This window comes from Zootermopsis nevadensis, unplaced genomic scaffold, assembly GCF_977971745.1.
Source record: "Zootermopsis nevadensis isolate Lab colony 2312 unplaced genomic scaffold, Znev_1.0 Znev_ptg000015l, whole genome shotgun sequence".
In the NCBI taxonomy this organism is placed as follows: Eukaryota; Metazoa; Arthropoda; class Insecta; order Blattodea; family Termopsidae; genus Zootermopsis; species Zootermopsis nevadensis.
Window position 1 is genome coordinate 7370106 of NW_028259147.1, and position 17333 is coordinate 7387438.

General features: G+C 35.1%; 3 protein-coding genes and 1 long non-coding RNA gene across 12 annotated transcripts in view; 2 read left to right on the plus strand and 2 right to left on the minus strand.

The window, feature by feature from the left end:
• Nucleotides 1-4989, plus strand: part of mip40 (Myb-interacting protein 40) — a 24429-nt gene extending 19440 nt beyond the window's left edge. For all 4 annotated transcript variants that reach the window (XM_087349239.1, XM_022066939.2, XM_087349241.1 and 1 more), the window contains 5 exons: nucleotides 591-750; nucleotides 1646-1867; nucleotides 2459-2645; nucleotides 4263-4411; nucleotides 4646-4989. In XM_087349239.1, coding sequence (XP_087205365.1) covers nucleotides 591-750; nucleotides 1646-1867; nucleotides 2459-2645; nucleotides 4263-4411; nucleotides 4646-4667 — 740 coding nt within the window. In that variant the 3' untranslated portion in view covers nucleotides 4668-4989. The remainder of the gene's footprint in view (nucleotides 1-590; nucleotides 751-1645; nucleotides 1868-2458; nucleotides 2646-4262; nucleotides 4412-4645) is intronic.
• A 1772-nt stretch (nucleotides 4990-6761) lies between these two features.
• LOC110831208 (uncharacterized) lies at nucleotides 6762-8193 on the minus strand. Its single transcript, XR_002543500.2, has 2 exons — nucleotides 8130-8193; nucleotides 6762-7450 (listed from the first exon to the last, which is right to left on the minus strand). It is a non-coding gene; the product is annotated as an uncharacterized LOC110831208 (long non-coding RNA).
• Nucleotides 7404-16571, plus strand: RfC3 (replication factor C subunit RfC3). Of its 3 annotated transcripts, none has more exons than XM_087349231.1 (9): nucleotides 7404-7542; nucleotides 7808-7872; nucleotides 8646-8773; nucleotides 9164-9326; nucleotides 9716-9875; nucleotides 10706-10917; nucleotides 12107-12184; nucleotides 12440-12639; nucleotides 15695-16571. In XM_087349231.1, exons 1-8 carry the CDS (start codon nucleotides 7481-7483, stop codon nucleotides 12595-12597), a joined length of 1026 nt encoding a protein of 341 aa, XP_087205357.1. In that variant the 5' UTR covers nucleotides 7404-7480; the 3' UTR covers nucleotides 12598-12639; nucleotides 15695-16571. The 3 variants fall into 3 exon arrangements, with proteins under 3 accessions (XP_087205357.1, XP_021922629.1, XP_021922630.1); XM_022066937.2 differs by lacking the exon at nucleotides 7404-7542 and adding an exon at nucleotides 7549-7707; XM_022066938.1 differs by lacking the exons at nucleotides 7404-7542; nucleotides 7808-7872 and adding an exon at nucleotides 8330-8456.
• LOC110831202 (carboxypeptidase D) overlaps nucleotides 14701-17333 on the minus strand; it is a 69252-nt gene continuing 66619 nt past the window's right edge. For all 4 annotated transcript variants that reach the window (XM_087349222.1, XM_087349219.1, XM_087349217.1 and 1 more), the window contains one exon: nucleotides 14701-15758. In XM_087349222.1, the coding sequence (XP_087205348.1) occupies nucleotides 15609-15758 (150 nt within the window). In that variant the 3' untranslated portion in view covers nucleotides 14701-15608. The remainder of the gene's footprint in view (nucleotides 15759-17333) is intronic.

A 17333-nucleotide genomic window follows, 5' to 3' on the forward strand; every position in this document is an offset into this window, starting at 1 on the left:
TGATGTTATGCTGTGTAGTCTCATATAAATTGTGATTCCAGAGGTGCTTACTGCTGCCATCATCAGGGTGATGATGATGGTGGTAGTAAACACCTCTGAATTTTTTTTTCCTACCCCAGACTTAAGCCTCTCAGACATTAGTCTATATACAAGGCGACAAGTGTCAGTCGTTTTAGGCGAACAGGGGGCACCACGAGTAGACGACTGACTTCGTCCCCTACCTCTGAAATGTTGATCAGTTTTTACAAAACTGCACAATGCAACATTCCAGAAGACAGTCAAAATGTTCTTTCTCTGGGTTTGACCATGACTTGGGATGAAAGTAAAAGAAGCCATATTCTCTGAGTCAGAGCTGAATAAGGCCATTTGAAGGTCACTTTTGTGTTATCAGGCCTATTTCATCCTCTGAAGTGTTAAGTGGAAATGATGGTAGGGGAGACCGAAATACTATAGATGGATAAGAATCAGCCTTTGTGTCTCTTTTTTCACTGCTGTGGGATTGAACCATGGTGAGGAGTCAGCAAATAACCATCTGAACTATGGCAAGGAACATTGTTTAAAATGTGATACACATTTTATTTTACTCTTAGGTAGTGGTGATGTGACAAATGCTCGTGACCGATTGAAGGGAGCATTACAAGAACTTTTGGATCAGAGTGATGATTCTTCATTGTCAAGTCATGATGACGCATCACAGTCAGATGTAGTCAACCAACAAATGGCTGTTAAGAAACCTCTATCTGTTAAATCGTGAGTATTTTGTTTCTTTTCCACTTAACATCATTGAAAGTATATTAAAATATGGTTCCTTGCACTGAATGGTATTTTGCTCAGTTAAGTTCTGTGACTGTCAGAAGTCTCTTATCTCCACTTTGGGCTCATTTACCTGGCTTCCGTACTGTGGGGAGCTTTAATACATTGTCAACCAACTGAACAAAGAGGATGTTGGTTGGTTAATTCGTTTAAAGTTTACTCAGCTGCATTGGTTATCCACATCTGTGAATACATTAAACAAATTAAACTGAAATTTAAGAAGAGTCAGAAGGTGTGCTTTAATTTTGAGTATACGTGTTTGCTAAATGCATTCTTTACAATTTTGAACCCCATGTATTCATGTAACATTGCTGCAAAATTAACTACATTAGAGATACTATGATTCACAGACTAAGTTCTTTTTTATTCTTTGATATTGAATATGCATTATGTTAAGTAATGATTTATGTAAACATTGTAAATTGTAAAGAAATTCGTATTTTATATTACAGGACAAATATTTGTATAGTGAGTTTTTTTTAAAAAAAAGAATTGTGAATATGATGCAAGAATCATGTAAAATAAGAATTATATTGGACAGATACAGATCAAAATTAAGTTAACGTAACACTTTTAGTGCAGCTGTCCAATGCAAAATGTAATAAAATATGTTTAGTTATTTTAGAGATGAAACATAGGAAAATGAGCATAGAAACTCAATCTCCCATTTTATATCCTGGTAAAGCACACACAAAGAGAGGGAAAGTAAGGAAGAAATGGTTGAGAAAATGTCTTGGTATGTGGATAATGGACAACTTTATGATCAGTATGCCAAGCAGCACATAATACATATCTGTAATTGTTAACAAGTGTATTTATTTTTTATTTGTAGTGAACCTGTGGTTGTTCCACAGCAAGCAATACGGAATATACGTCCACAAAGAAAGCGTCGCCGTAGGGAGGCCATAAATGATGCTGCATTTCACCACACTTATGTCATGAAGCTGTATGACCGAAGTGTGGATTTAGCCCAGTTCAAAGAGGACACACCACTGTATCCAATCTGCAGGGCATGGATGGCTAACCAGCCTCGTAACACCAACCTCACACCAAAGTAAGTACAGTTTGGCCAAAAATATAGTTATCCAAAAGATGACAGCACTGTTATGAGAGTGTATGTACAGGATATGAATTTTGTTTTGTCAAAGAGAGGTTAGTTTTCATTGTGTGTGGAGTTAAATGGCTACAAAAATAGAACGTACATGTTGCAAAACCCATATGATTATGTATGTAGTTAGTCTCTTTGTTTTGTCTCGGGTCATACCATCCCTAGAAGTATACTCAATCTGTTATATAATTTCTTTTAACTTCTACTGCCTAATTATTCTTGTTCTCTCATCTTGTGTCTCACCCTGACAAATGACAGCGTAGTGTGGACAGCTAGGGGCATGCCTTTCACGCATTCAACAAAGGCATGCCCTAAATGACAGTTGAATTGAATGTTGAATTGAAAGTTGAAAACGAAAGCGCACGAGTGTAGACATCGCTTAAGATCCATCTTAATATTATCCTTCCATACACTATCTAGATCTTCTGAGTCATCTGCTCCCTTTGGAATCTCCAATTGGTACAGATTATCATTATCATCACCATCATGATTGTCATGGTTATTATCTGTATTATATTTATATTAATGTTGTTACAGATTGCGTACTCCAACTCCACCTCCACCTGAAGATGCCCCCAGTGGAGTTGAAGGGGCAGATTCTGATTCAGAAATTGTGAGAGATACCTACAAAATGCCACCACCTGTTCCTCTTCCTGTTGATTCAAAAAAATTGCGGGTGCCATCGCCTGTACCCCAACCTAAGGATCAGCTGAATGCAGATCAAGTGAGTTCTGTGCAAACATGATAATATAAAAGTTTGTAATGTGTACTCCAGTGGAGTGAGTATTAATTTTTCTCATGTTTTCTTAGCAATTTTACATACCTAATTTAATTTAGGTATGAATCTAGCTCAGATGAGAGGATGATAGTGAATTGGAAAGGATGTGGATGGAAGCAGTCATGGCTTAATTTAAGGTACTATCCTAGAATTTGCCTGGAGGGACTGAGTAAAACCATGATAACCCTAGGCAGGATACATGGTTTCTGGGCTGAGATTTGAACCCAGGACCTCCTAAATGTGAAGCACTTGACCGCCGTGTTTCGTAAAATTATAATTTTATGTATAGATTCTGAACTGCATGGTAGCAAGCATTCTCTGAGTTTAATGTGTTATTAATTTCTTCATGAATGTAACTTGGCTTTGTTATTGTCAATCCCAAATATTTGAACTTTGCCACATTTTCAGAGTATTTATTAGCTGATTTTAAATAATAATTTTATACTTTAGTCTGGTAATGGGACATGAATATGTACTTCTTTTTCTTGTGCTTACTTCCAGACCAATTTCCCTATTAGCTTGTAATGGACTTATGATATTTATATTTTCACCGATAAATTAACATCAGCATAGATCAGAAATTGATGAGTTCCATTCAGTTGCAATCACTTCTTTACTTGGTTTTTCTTGATGATATTGAGACCATTCTGAATAGCAAATGCATTGGAGAAATGTTTACTAACATATACCTTACTGTAATTTTCGTTTGCAGATTAGGTTAATTATAATAATGCCTGATTATTTGGGGGCAGGTTAACTGCAATCTGTCTGGTTTAAATGAAAATTAGAAATTATTCTAGAAAATCTGTTGTAAAAGTTAGAATGTTAAAAAAGAAAGGAGTAAATACATCAGTGACATATTATTTAATGAATTAATATAAGCCAGTTGTTACGAAAATCTGAAGTTTATGAGAACAAAATGTTAATACTATTTGTTGGAATCCTTTTAAAGAAATTGTTATGTACTGTATTAAATGTAATAAAAAATCTTTAAAAATTTTAGTAGTGTATGTCTGTAAATAAACTTGCTGTGTGTTATATTTATGTTTTTTTCTTTATTTTTTATGGATTTCTGGGATTTTGATTATCAGAGGTAATATATTTCCCAACAAACCTGGATAATTGGGATTCTAATGTATGTGGGCTATTTTGTTCTGTTATTGACGTTGTGTTTGATTATTATAAGTCTAGCATTACAAAAAATGGAACTAGCACTTGTAGGGTTAATACCATTACGTATTCATGTCTCATACACTCCTCGATTCTTGTACCGTTCAAAATTCCAAGGATCATTTGAACGACTGTATACCCATAAGAAGAAACACCATTTGATAAACCCAAGAAACAAAAGCATGCAACTAGACCTAAACCACTGTCCAGTCTTTGTTTATCCATGTACATCCACTACAAGAAGTCCTCCTTCCTGACATTGAGGATCTGGGTAATTATAACATTTTATGTATTTTGTAAACATGTATTCAGTGTATTGTGCTGTAAACATGAGTTTTAAACCTGATCAGTGAAGATTGATGTATTATTAATTCAGTATTTGCTTGTCCACAGGATGTTAAACCTAACGTAAGTCGAGAGGCTCTCCTTCATAACCACTTGATTCACTGGACTGCAGTCCGTAAAAAGTGGCATGCTGCATCATATTTAAATGAAGCACGTTATAATGAAAGTGGGCAGATTCTAAGAGCAATATACAAGAGGTCAGTTTCTTTTATCATTAATGTTTTGTCCCATTGGTTTCTTTCTTAATGCATGGTTAAGTCAGTCTACCTACTGTCTCTTACTACTTCATTCCTCTCAGATCCAAATACATTTTTGAGTGCTTTGTTTTTAAATATTTAGTACATTTAGTTTATGTACTTCTTTTAAAATAGGATGCTGCATTTCACAACCACACAAAGAATTGTGCTTAAACTGTTATGTTATTTTTTCAGGGCACAGAAAGCATTTGAATGAGTGACTGGCCCACTAAGCTGCATAGCACATTGAGTAACAAAGTTGTGGTGACATGTTACATACATTTATTTTTAGTTTGTGATGTAAACATAATTTATGTAATGTTTTAAGTAATATTTTTAGCAGTATAGTCAACTGGTTTATATTTCTCATTGCCTCAGAGCATGAAGTTTGAACTATACATAAGTTTTAGATTATTCTGTACATGAATGTTTCTGAAAGTGACAGAAAGATGTGATTTCTTTGTATGAAAAATATTGGTCTGTGAACTTCAAATTGTGATCTTTCTGATTGAATAAAGACAACCCATGGTGATAAATTATTCCAGTGTCTGTACCCTATTCAGATCATGAAATATTAGAATTTAATTTCTGCATATTTAAAATATTGTTATGCCCCTAACCTTCAATAGAGCTGAGTCCTTTTTGGAGAAGCTGATAGTTTCTTAGCCACTTTTAATAATATCCTTGCATGTATATGTGTGAGTCAAGTGGTTTCTTTCTTTAAAGTTTGAAACTAAAATGAATTTGCATATGTGCCATGTGTCTTGTGCACTTCATCCTCATTAATTTGATAACTCTAATAATATGTAAGTGGATAGTAAAAAAGGCAAGACCAGAATTACCATAACTGAAAAGTGATATGTGCTATATAATGTTCCTCAATCCTGCTACTTGCTCTCTCTTAGGTCCCAGTATCCTCACCACTTTGTTCTCAACGCCCTCTGACAGAATTTCAGATACATTTAGAAGCAAGAAGTAAGATCATGTACAAAATCTTTTATAGATATATGTAAGACAGTTTCAGAAATGAATGGAAGGAAAGGAAGTATTCCTCAAATTTCATCTGCTCTTAACATTTTTATGAATGAAATTTTTATTTCTTGATGATGCCAAATATTTTAATTTTATCATATTTTAGAACATGTTAATATCTTCATGCTGTAATTTTGCCCTACATTGTAGTGAACTAAACTTTATTTTGTAGAATTTGAGGTTTTCACAGTGGTGAGTCTGAAGATGGCTGTCTTCTGGGTGGTTGTGCTCTCTGGGCTACTGTATCCAGCTCCAAGACACCTCTATCCTGTCCACCAAATCTGGATACATGGACCAGATGATCCTGGAGGCCAAAGAGATAGAACTGCATCCTAACAACTTCAACAGGGAGGATGGACTTTTCCTGAGCTGGTCTTGGAAGCCCCTCATTCACTCTCTCCAAGGCCTCCAGAAGTATCCCATATTGCATTGCTAGTCCCGCCTGAGCCATTAACCATTACTCTGCCCTTTTGAGGGCACATCCGGCCCCGGCCAGTGCTCCCTTCCAATCTCCTGTTTCCCCTGCATCATGACCACCCACCTCCCATATGTCCAGTGATCCACCGGCTGGACTCTGAGGGGCCCTTGAAAGGGCTGCTTTCTTGGACCTCTTTTTTTCCTTCACTCCATCTCTCTCTCACATGCTGCGACACACCCACACACTCCTATTGGTTCACGTATCCTCATCTGATTCTGACACTAGTCCCTACTGGTTAGGATTAGTCCATTCCTTTCCTGTCAGGTTCCTTTAATTCTAGCACTTTCCACTCACACATTTTACTCATCACCCTGATGATGGAGGCAGAAAGGACCTCTGAAACGTTGGTAAACTTCTACCGGACTACATGGAGCAACAACCCAGGAGACAGCCTTCTTCAGAACATTTAATGCAGTTCCTGCATAATTAATGATATTTATGATTGGTTCATAGATGTAAATCATTTGACAATTGTGAAACAGGTAATATTGGTCACAGTGGCCATACAGTGTGGGACGTGGTCCTTGATCACTCGCACTCTGGGACCATAGGTTTGAATCTCATGCGAGGCATGGCTGTTTGTCTTTTTGTGTTGTGCTATGGTGCCCTGTATATGTAGAGGCCTTGTGACAAGCTAATCACTCATCCAAAGAGTCTTACCAAATTTATAAATAGATTAAGAACTCTCCCATGTGTGAGGGGGCCAAGGTCCTTCAAGGACTGTATAATCAAAACAAGAAGAAATTGGTGATGGCAGCAGTGTAATAAACACAGCAAAAATAATTAATAATAACAATACAATGAAATGAGATAATTTTTTAATTTCAATCAATGCAACTATTTGAACTTGGTTGAACACTTTTTTATATATGATCTGGAAATAAGGGTCAGTGCCCTCTTCTGGCAGGATTTAATCAGGACTGGTTTGCTGTCATCCCTAAGGAGTCAATGGGTTGTTCAAGTGTTATATACTTTGAAATGAGAGCACCTTTCTTCAGTATGTTGTTGGTTTTAACAATTATATCACCTCTTAAAATACCATATCCCCCTGTTATAAAACCTGTCTCTTTCTCACGCTGTCAGCATCTTCCAAATGATTTTCAATTTCAGATGGAATAATTCACATCATTATACCTGCTTTAACGTCATGTTTCCCTATACAATGCCGCGCGCGTCCATTGCGGTAACTGAGAGGATTTTAGGTTGGAAGAGGGGTGGAAAGATGGAGACGAATGCAGAGAGTTATAACAAAGCGGTGCATTGAAATGCCTTGTTAGCAAGCAAGCCAATTAGCGTATCTCGATATTGCAGGAAGTATGAACATTCACAGCAGAACCCATCACAGACACCGTTGCCTGTTAGTGCGGTTTTGAAGCGCAGATGTAATAGGGTAACAAAATAGAGGTTGAAGTACTACGAGTAAGTAGTAGTGGATCAATCTTTCTTCAATTTCTCACACGATGCAACACCGTGGGAACAAGATGCGGCAACTGCAAGGAAGCGGTAACAGGACTACATGAATGCCGAGGAGGTTGAACACACAGTTAATACCAGCATGTGAAGATGGGTTCCGGCGGTTGAGGTACTATATTCTCATACCTTTTGGCGCGTAGTGTTATTGTGTGTGGAAGAAACATTGGTGCGTTCGGTTTGTGTTTGGAATTAGCTAGTGAAGTGATTAATGGAAATTGCTAGTCTTTAAAAATATGTCAAAGGTCACAGCTACAAGAGGTTCTAATTTACCTTGGTATGTTATGTGTTCTTAAGATGTGAGACATGTTTACTTTAAAAATATCAGGAAGTGAGGTTATGTCAAATTAATTTGTTACGCACATTTTTATTTTAAGGGTTGAAAAATACCGGCCAGCCAAGCTTGATGACTTAATTTCACATGAAGATATAATTAGAACAAGTACGTATTGTATGAATTGTATTTGTATTGTAAGATTTAAGGTATTTGTATTGTTTGGTAATATTGATATAACTTGTGAGCCATGTATTTGAAAGATGTATCCTATGTCAATGTTTTGACAAAGTAGGATGAATAAATTGAATTGAATTACCAACTTTTGTGTAGTCATTGATATGTTGAACGTAAGATCTGGAGCAATTCAAGACAAAGATTTTGGATTGAAGTCAGAATGAGAATGGCAAATTCAAGACACTTACAGCCTTTTTCTTCTTCAAACAGATGCCAGATGCGAGGGTAACTGTTGCACAGAATAATAAATTGTAATAATTGTTGTTACTTGTTTATTCAGTGTTGCTATGACAATTGTGAAGCTTCAAATGAGTTATGAGAGAAGTATTGTAAATGGTGAGCTCACAAGTAAAAGAGGAAGTGATTATGGCATATTTTAAGGTACAGAGTGTGTTACTGAATCAGTTACCTCTGGCATGATATTTAAGAAATGCTTATTGGAATGCATATAGTTATGTTGAACGAAAATACCGACAGGACCTGTGAAAATCTTCACAGGATTGAAAAAATTGGGAGTAAGATTACTGTACTTACATTATTATACAACAACTGCCCTCCAACATTCAAACACATTTTGGTACATTTAACATATTTTGTAACATTTTTTATATTCTCTGAACTGTTGTTTCCATATTGAGAAAAATTTGGATATATGATGATTATGAAATTTCTATTAAATTTCAATGTTTTTGTTATTTCTCCAGTTAATAAATTCATTAAGGAAAACCAGCTGCCTCATTTATTGTTTTATGGACCTCCAGGCACTGGGAAAACAAGCACCATACTTGCTTGTGCCAAGCAGTTATACTCACCAAACCAGATTAATTCGATGGTATGTATATTTTTTGGAACTGGTTATTTGTAGTTCACATAATTATCATTCATTCTTTGAGGTGAATTCATTATCACATATGATAAACTGGCATGTCCAATTTCTTTTGTTCTAATTTAAAATTGTTGGACTGGAATGTGATATTCTGAATGTTGGGTTGAGATTGAATTTTAAACTCTCCATGACTCCTCAATTTTTACATTTCACTGTGATTAATTTTTCTGTCATGTAGTTAAACACTAAATGACACTGGTAAATAACCTGTAAACCAACAAATCATTGTTCAAATGATCCTCACTACATTACACTTTTTATAAGGATCTGAGTTTTATAGTTTTCATTAAACTTAAGTTTTTCATATCCTTGTTTAATGTACAGTGTCTTTTTCAGGTATTGGAGCTGAACGCTTCAGATGACCGGGGAATTGGCATTGTTCGTGGTCAAATTTTAAGTTTTGCAAGCACCAGAACAATCTTCAGTGCTGGTTTTAAACTTATAATTCTAGATGAAGCAGATGCCATGACTAATGATGCTCAGAATGCTTTAAGGCGAAGTAATTTACTTTTGTTAGAAATTAATGTGCAGATATATTTATTGTATTTTTTATGTATGGTTTTGCAAAGAATTTGTGTAAATAATACTTCTGTTGCAGAATGATTTAAATGCATACACTTGATGGGGTGAATTTTGAAATGAAATCTAAAAAGTTTATTACTTATTTATAATGTTTTTAATGCTCATACCTATAACCAGGGTCTTCTTTTTGGTATTTTGCCGTGGTGCATTGTATTGACATATTTTTATTAGACATCAAAAGTGGTCCTGAGATGTTGCTTATTAAACACCTCTCATAAATATAGTATTTTTTCCACTGTAGTGATGTGATTTTTTTGTACCATTAATTGGAAGTTGTATATGCCTTTTCTTTTTAATCTGTTTTAGTTATAGAGAAGTTTACAGAAAACGTACGGTTCTGCATTATCTGTAATTACTTGAGCAAAATAATCCCTGCACTGCAGTCACGATGTACAAGGTTCCGATTTGCACCACTTACACCTGAGCAGATCTCGCCAAGATTGGAATATGTCATAAACCAGGAGAAGTTAGTGTTCCTTTGAAAAAAAATTTATTATGGCATTGGTAAACCACATGGCCTTATTTAGTTTGTCAGTGTATCTAGAACAAGTGCAGTTTTTTTTTTCAAGTATTCTTATTTGCCTTCATGGGTTGATACTTGGGCATAGGAGCATTGTTGTGTTAAACGTTACTCATTGCTTCTTTTGTTGGTGGTAAGCAGCTTTTTGTCTTACTGAATATTTCCTGCTAACAAAACACAGAAATAATAACTGATAATTTTGTATTAACAGTACCAGTAAGGGTATAGTAGAAGTTTAAGTAATGACAAAAAATTTGTTTCAAATTATCATTTCTTATTAATTACAATTTTAAACATATTTATAAATATTTAATGAGCTGGGGTTGTCTAGTCAATATAGTGACTGGCTATGGACTGGATGACCAGGATTCAGTCTCTGGCAGTGCAAAGGATTTTTCTTCTAACCTGTGCATCCAGAGACTGGCTCTGGGCCACCCAGCCTCCTGCTCAGTGGGTACCAGAGGCTCTTTTGTAGGAGTAAAGTGTGGCTGGGGTGTGATGCTGACAATTCATCCTCGTGCCATTCTCAGGAAAAATTAGAAGCTACACATTCTCTGTTCCCCCTCATGTTTCTCGATGATAGGTACTGGGGACAGCTGTATTTTTTAATTTACTTCAAAAAAAATGTATTGCTTCATCCCTTTAACACACCTGAATATTGGCACTTTTCTTTATGTTTGCCATGCCTTTACTGAGACTCACATAAAATTTAAGTATTAAGCATTAAAGATTTGTAAGCAAAGTACATTAATAATTTGTGTTTTTTACTTTTGTAGTGTAAATGTAACAGCAGATGGAAAGACAGCACTACTAACACTTGCACAGGGAGATATGAGGAAAGCACTGAACATTTTGCAGAGTACATCTATGGCATACAAGGAAGTCACAGGGGATAATGTTTATACATGTGTTGGTCATCCTTTGAAAAATGACATTTCCAACATTGTGAAATGGTTGCTTAATGAAGACTTTTCATCTGCATATAAAAGTATCCTTTTGTAAATTAGTTGTCATTGTTTGTAAATTAGCAGTCACACTTTCTAGAATGATAATTTCTTCTAACTGAACTGTGCAATGTCTCTCTCAGAGTTGACAAGTATTTATATAGTTAAGAAATTCCCTCATTTTTGAAAGTACCTCATTTCTCCAAAGGTTTTTTTCAGCACTGTATCCTTTTATCAAGGTTTCCAAAATAGGGGAGAAAGGAAATGCACATAACATGTTGGTACCAGGTAGTACCTTAAATTAGGCCATGACCACTTCCTTCCACATTCTTTCCAATTTATTACTTACTGCCATCCTCTCATATGATATTGTACAGTCTAGATACTTAAAGCATAATTAAATAAATTAAATAATTAAAAATATAACATTTTGGTGGGTAAACTTCTGGAAAGTGACTATGAGACCAAAAAGGATGTGAGAGAATAATTTTAAGGTATGTCTTATGAAAACGTCGTGAAGTTGGGAACAGAACATAACTAACTTAGAATTATGCCCAGTGGCAGGCTTTGCTGTGTGTGGTATTTAACATTTGGACTTCACTGTCTGAGTTATTTAGTTCCTGTTGCATTATTCACCTGAAAATATAAGTAACTTTTTTCTCTTCAGACATTTGTTCAAGAAAATGATCAAATTATTGCTCTGGACCTTTAAGTATGGTGATTTTATTTATAACTTCCATATCCTAGCACTTCCACATGGTGGCAAACTGGAAATTCAGTTCAGTGTCTAGTGGCATGCCAGTTCTTGAATTCTGGTAAAGTTGTGTGTATCTATTTAGGTACTTATCATCAGTAGCAGCAACAACAAGGATTAAGATGTAATATTGAATTATGGTTGTATTGTTTTTCTACTTCGTTGTTGTTTTTTATTTATTCACTTTTTGTAATGTATGTTCATGAAAAGATGTAACATATTAACAGTATTTTAGGGATGAGAAATAACAAGAGTGATAGGTAATTTAAATATTAAAGAATAAAAAAATAACTTCTGAAAGAACCCAGTCTTCTCTGTTGTAATGCTGGGTGGACTTATTTCTGAGTAGTTTTGCCTCCTCATACAGGTTCCCTGTATCAGAAATCAAACTGGTGTTGAACCTGTACACGATCAGTTAGTTGCCTGATGGAGCTGTTTGGTCTTTTTATCATATATTATGAGTTCTCAACAAAGATCAGAAATCCAAACTCTTAGAACTGCCAAAGGACTGGCTCTACAAGACATTTTGACAGAAGTCCATCTGTATATTCACAGAAGTAGGTACATTTTCTTGCAACTTTTTAAGTACAGATGTCAGTCATTATGGGCTTATGTTTTGATACCATGCTTTCTCTTATTATTGGATGGTACTGGAATATCTGAATTAAAATCTATTACTTGGATTATAATATTTATGTGCTATACGCCCTCTGCAGTAGTCACTAGTTTTTCTGTCACAGTTTAGAATACTCATTGTTAATTGTCTGGTGATTTCCTTATCATTTTTGTTACTTCTTCTTCTTTTTTTCTAGTTGAACTCCCCTCATCTGCTCTTGTAGGATTGATCATTAAAATGGCTGACATTGAGAATCGTTTGGCATCAGGAACAAATGAAAATATCCAGCTCAGTGCCTTGCTGTCTGCTTTTATTTTTGCACGAGATTTAGTGCCTGTTGATACTGAGAGTTAATCAAATGTTTCTGAATTCTACACAAACATGTGATACATATAGGTAAGTTCAGTGGCAAGAATTTTGTCTCTTTAATATGAATATATTATACATATTGGTTGATTTTAAAATGGCAGGATAAAATATTTTGAGTTTTAATTCTGAACGTCTTCTTACACTAGGATGGAGGAGCATAAATTGAGAGTAAGGCATTTAAAAATAATGTATTCTATTTCCCATCAAAATTAGGACAGTTATGTAGTGAGAAGCTTTGTAATTTGTTCTTCTTTTTATTTGGGTTTTTGATGTACTGCCACATATAAGTTATAGTATTGTCATTATAGCTTGTAAATTTGTTCATGTTTCTCGCTATGCATTCTACATAGCAGACTTCTTCATATGAGGATCTGTGATGTATGTACTGTTTATTTTTAATTGCTTTTAACACAATGCAGTTTTCTTTCTTACAGTCTAAGCCCTCATTATTTTGATGTTTTCATAATGTGATTGTATTTGCTATTGACCCTGTCTTTCATATGGATTCCAGTGGCATCCATATTAATTTTATCACAGCTGTAGGCTTGACATAACATGACCGCTGAATGTAATTAGAATTATAACTGCTGTCACTGGCAGTAAAATTTATTTTGTCATGTGAATATGGTTTTACTGGACTAACCATGTTCTTTTGTAAGGAGCGCATAGTGTTGTTTCCCTGATTGAGAGAGTAAATGAACTGGACAAAACATTTAGCATGAATTTGGGGGAGGGTGGTGTGCCAGTCCAGGTCCGTGGTTCAATTCCCAAACGGACTGAAACTTGAGATGAGGGGTAAACCAGGCTTTGGCATATTAATCTGGTTTACATGAATGAAGGAGGTGTGATTAGATGATACTTGGTACACCTCACTTCATCAAAATTTGAGTGATTTTATTAAGTTTTGGCTTTGTCCAATGTATCACATTGGGAAAGAGAGTGGCGCCATCCTGGCGTGTGAAAGTCTCTTCCCCCGACATTCGGTTTAGTGACCGTTGGTTTGGGGCGCCCTGGTAGGTGTGAAGTGACGATTGCCAGATGACCGCTGCTCCACTACGACTCGGACCAATGAAATTTGAATGTGGCTGTTCGGCACGTTTCCGACGTCATAAGTGACTTTTTGGGGGACAAATCGGATTGTCATATTCAATTCAAAATTCAAAAACAGTTACGTTGCGGGAATATAAAAAGCGAGGTTGCGTTGGGGCTCGCTCTCTGAAAGTTCGGTTCTTCAAGGCAAGCAGACAGTTTCTCCTCGATTCATCAAATTACAAGTACAAAATACAACAGCCGAATCATCGCGCTGCCCAAAAATCAGCATAACTTATTGAAAGGAATTAAAAGGTGGAATATTTCCAAGGTGACTTCGGTGTGGTCTGCAGTTGATCATCCCCACAGATTTCACGTCCTTGGCGCACGGCCGCTCCAACTATCACAGTCCCCGTATAATCCCTGAGAGTCGGACAATCTTGCTCACCGACAAACCTTACACCAATTATTATTCCTTATATCCTTCCGCTTTATATCAAGCTGTAACCGCAAGCAAACCGGGCACGCTACTGGGTTTGATCCCGGGGCAACCAGAGTAAGAAAAGAAAAACAGTCAGCGGAAGGACGGTTGCAGTGGTTATGCACACATATACATGTATGTTTTTGTGTTGGCATGTGTATGTGTTGGAAAACTGGAAAAGGGGCAACTACTTTCTTCTCCTTGTCTTTCTAGATTAGGTGACTGAATGCCTGAATTTTCCTCATGGTCTTACTTTTTGATATAATTTCCATTCCAGCTATCTGTATCTAGTTGCCTTCAGTAATTCTTCGCAACCTTTTCACTTTGACTTACGTATAGTCTTTGCTATATTATCAGTTTTCAGGTTAGCACCACTTAATATCTGCTGATTCATATGTGACATACATTACAAACGTTGATTTAAGGTGCATTTGATCAAAGTAGTCTTGAATCTGACATTTGAATTAGGAAAACATTAATAATTTAGACTAAGAAACTTCCGAAAGGAGACAGCGAAGACCCACACTGGGTTGTGGAGCCAAGGAATAAGAATAAGAACATTAATAATATATAGTGAATTGTTTTTGCAAAACATAATTTGATGTTTATTTATAAATAATACAATAGCATATTAAAAATACATTGCCTTTTGAAAGTACACTTGATTTATTTAAATTTCAAGGAGGCACTTTAATCTCTTTCATCATAAGGAAAAATGGTGACTGAACTAAATACCAGTATTCTTAATTAATTCCTTCAGAAATATAATTAACTTATATAGAACAAACTGGATGCTTTTTAATTGCATAAAAGCCCCTTTATTTCACCCATTTACTTGGCATATACCATATTTACTTATGTAAAAAAAAACTATTCTTGGATTGGAAAATTAAAGAAAGTATTTGTGTATAACATGCTTAAAAATAAATAAAATGTAGGTATTGAAAAAGAAAAAAATATATTGTGTAATATGAGATGTCTGTAGATTAGGCAGGTAGAGTTAGCATTCATTGTTGCAGGTGGTATTTTGTAACAAAACTGATCCAGATGCACTCATATTTTAAATCAGTCGGATGATAGTTTATTGTTGGAAGCTGCACAATTTGTATTTAGAAATGATTGATCTGCTCAAGTTGTCTGCATACATTGGACTTGTTGGTTTTCGTGTGTTACAGTAACAAATACACCCTAGCTGTGTGTATGTTTCATGTGTTACACTCACCCTAATTTTAAGAATGATTAATTTTTAATAAAACTTACACACAAGTAAATATGGTATTTGCTGTTGTCATCACATTTGTCACTTTGAGAGTAAGAGAATGTGGATGCTACATGCACTAGCCTGACACACTTGCTTTCACCTTTTGTATTGAAATGTTTTTCTCTGGAAGTTTTACTGTAACTTCCACATTTATCTTGTGATATACTTTTTTGTCACAAGACATAAATGCAATACTGTTTATTTATGTAAGGTTCTTTGCATGTCTCAACCAAAGATGTTGGTGACAAGATTATTAAATCCATTGCTGATGGAGGACAGAATGCCACCATTTTCATTTGGTTTGTTGACAGGTACTCCCTGGGGACGGTGATAATAGCCATGTTGCTGCTGTGGACGGTAGTAACCATCCTGACGCTGAAAACGAAGTACACATATATCATCATCTGACTTAACTGTGTTTCAGTTAGATTGGATTTTAATTTTGTTTATAATTTTAGGGATTATGAACTTAATGTGCGTCGTGTTTGGTTAAGTTTAAAGTATTTGCTGTCTGTTCAGGTGTAAGGTATTGCAATTATAGGAAATTTAATTTTTCCATTGCTTACTAAAATTTAACTTCATTCATAACAGACAGTATGGACAACCACTTTATGTGACTCATATCACAGAGGCCAGGCTTTATTTTCATGGCAGGTCATGTTGGCATTTGTTTGACAGTGACCTAGGGTAGGATTTTCTCCAAATATTTTGGTTTTTCATAACCAGTCTTCATTTTACCAATTTTGTAGTACCACCTTGAACATTATCACAACCTCAGTCTTCAGTTGTAGCTCCATCTGTGACTTGGCACTTGACTGAACTCAGTGTATTTTATGTTTACAAATTGGGATTAAACATAATTTGGGACTGTTTAATAAAATCCAAGCACAAAATTATACTTCATTTGTATTACACAAGTCAGTTATCGTCACTATTCTCCTTGAAGCCCGAGATTTGATTTTAAATGTATATTTGTTTCTATATTTGGTGTGTCTAAAAATGTTTAAGACAAATTTTGTAAAATTCATTGAAATACTTGTTATTTCCAGTATAATTGTGCAGTATGCTGCTGTTTCAATAATATATGGATACTGTCCAAGCTTAGTGTATGAAAAGAAGTGACAAATTTAAAGTCATGTAAGGAAAAAATAAAATAAAATTGCACATCCAGTCTGTTGAGAGGTGTCAGCAACTTTTTGATTTTTTTAATTTAAGAGATCATGCAAAAGAACACTTCACAGTTATCATACTGTCATGCATTACATAACTATAGCTACTAGCTACTGTAATATTTACAAATGAATACTTTTTTACATTACAGTTTTCTGGAAAAAGAATGACCTCTTCTTGTATGTTCATATGTCTTCTGTGTTTGCTGTCAACATCTGAATACAGAAGCATTATACTGACAATACTGTTTTACATTAATGTTTTTTAAAATATGATCTTTTCTTCTATGTTTACTTGAATTTTGTGTTCTATATCAAGTTAACCCTTCAGTGCATTTTGAAATTATTATTTTTTATATTTTGTTAGCTATGCATCATATCAAAGTAACTAAATGTTGTAAACCTTAATGAGACATTTTTTATCTTGTACCAGTTTTTTGTATTATAAGCCATTTTTGGGAACATTTTTAAAATTCAGTTTGAGCTTACATACAATACAATACAGATACAAAATAAATTGAGTTGACAAGTTTTATTGTGGATTTCCAATACTAGATTTCATTATAACTCTGTCAGTACTTTTTAAAAGAAATGTAGACAGGCAGACTTGTGGACACAACTTTTCTGTTAGTATGCTTTCCTATTATGCACTTCATACACAGAACTTACAAAACTCTGATATGTCACAGTACCATAAAGCAGATACTGCAATTATGTGATTTTTATTTGTCCACTGCAAATTAAAAATTTCCAAGAGTGTAGAGAGCATGCTTCTCTGCAC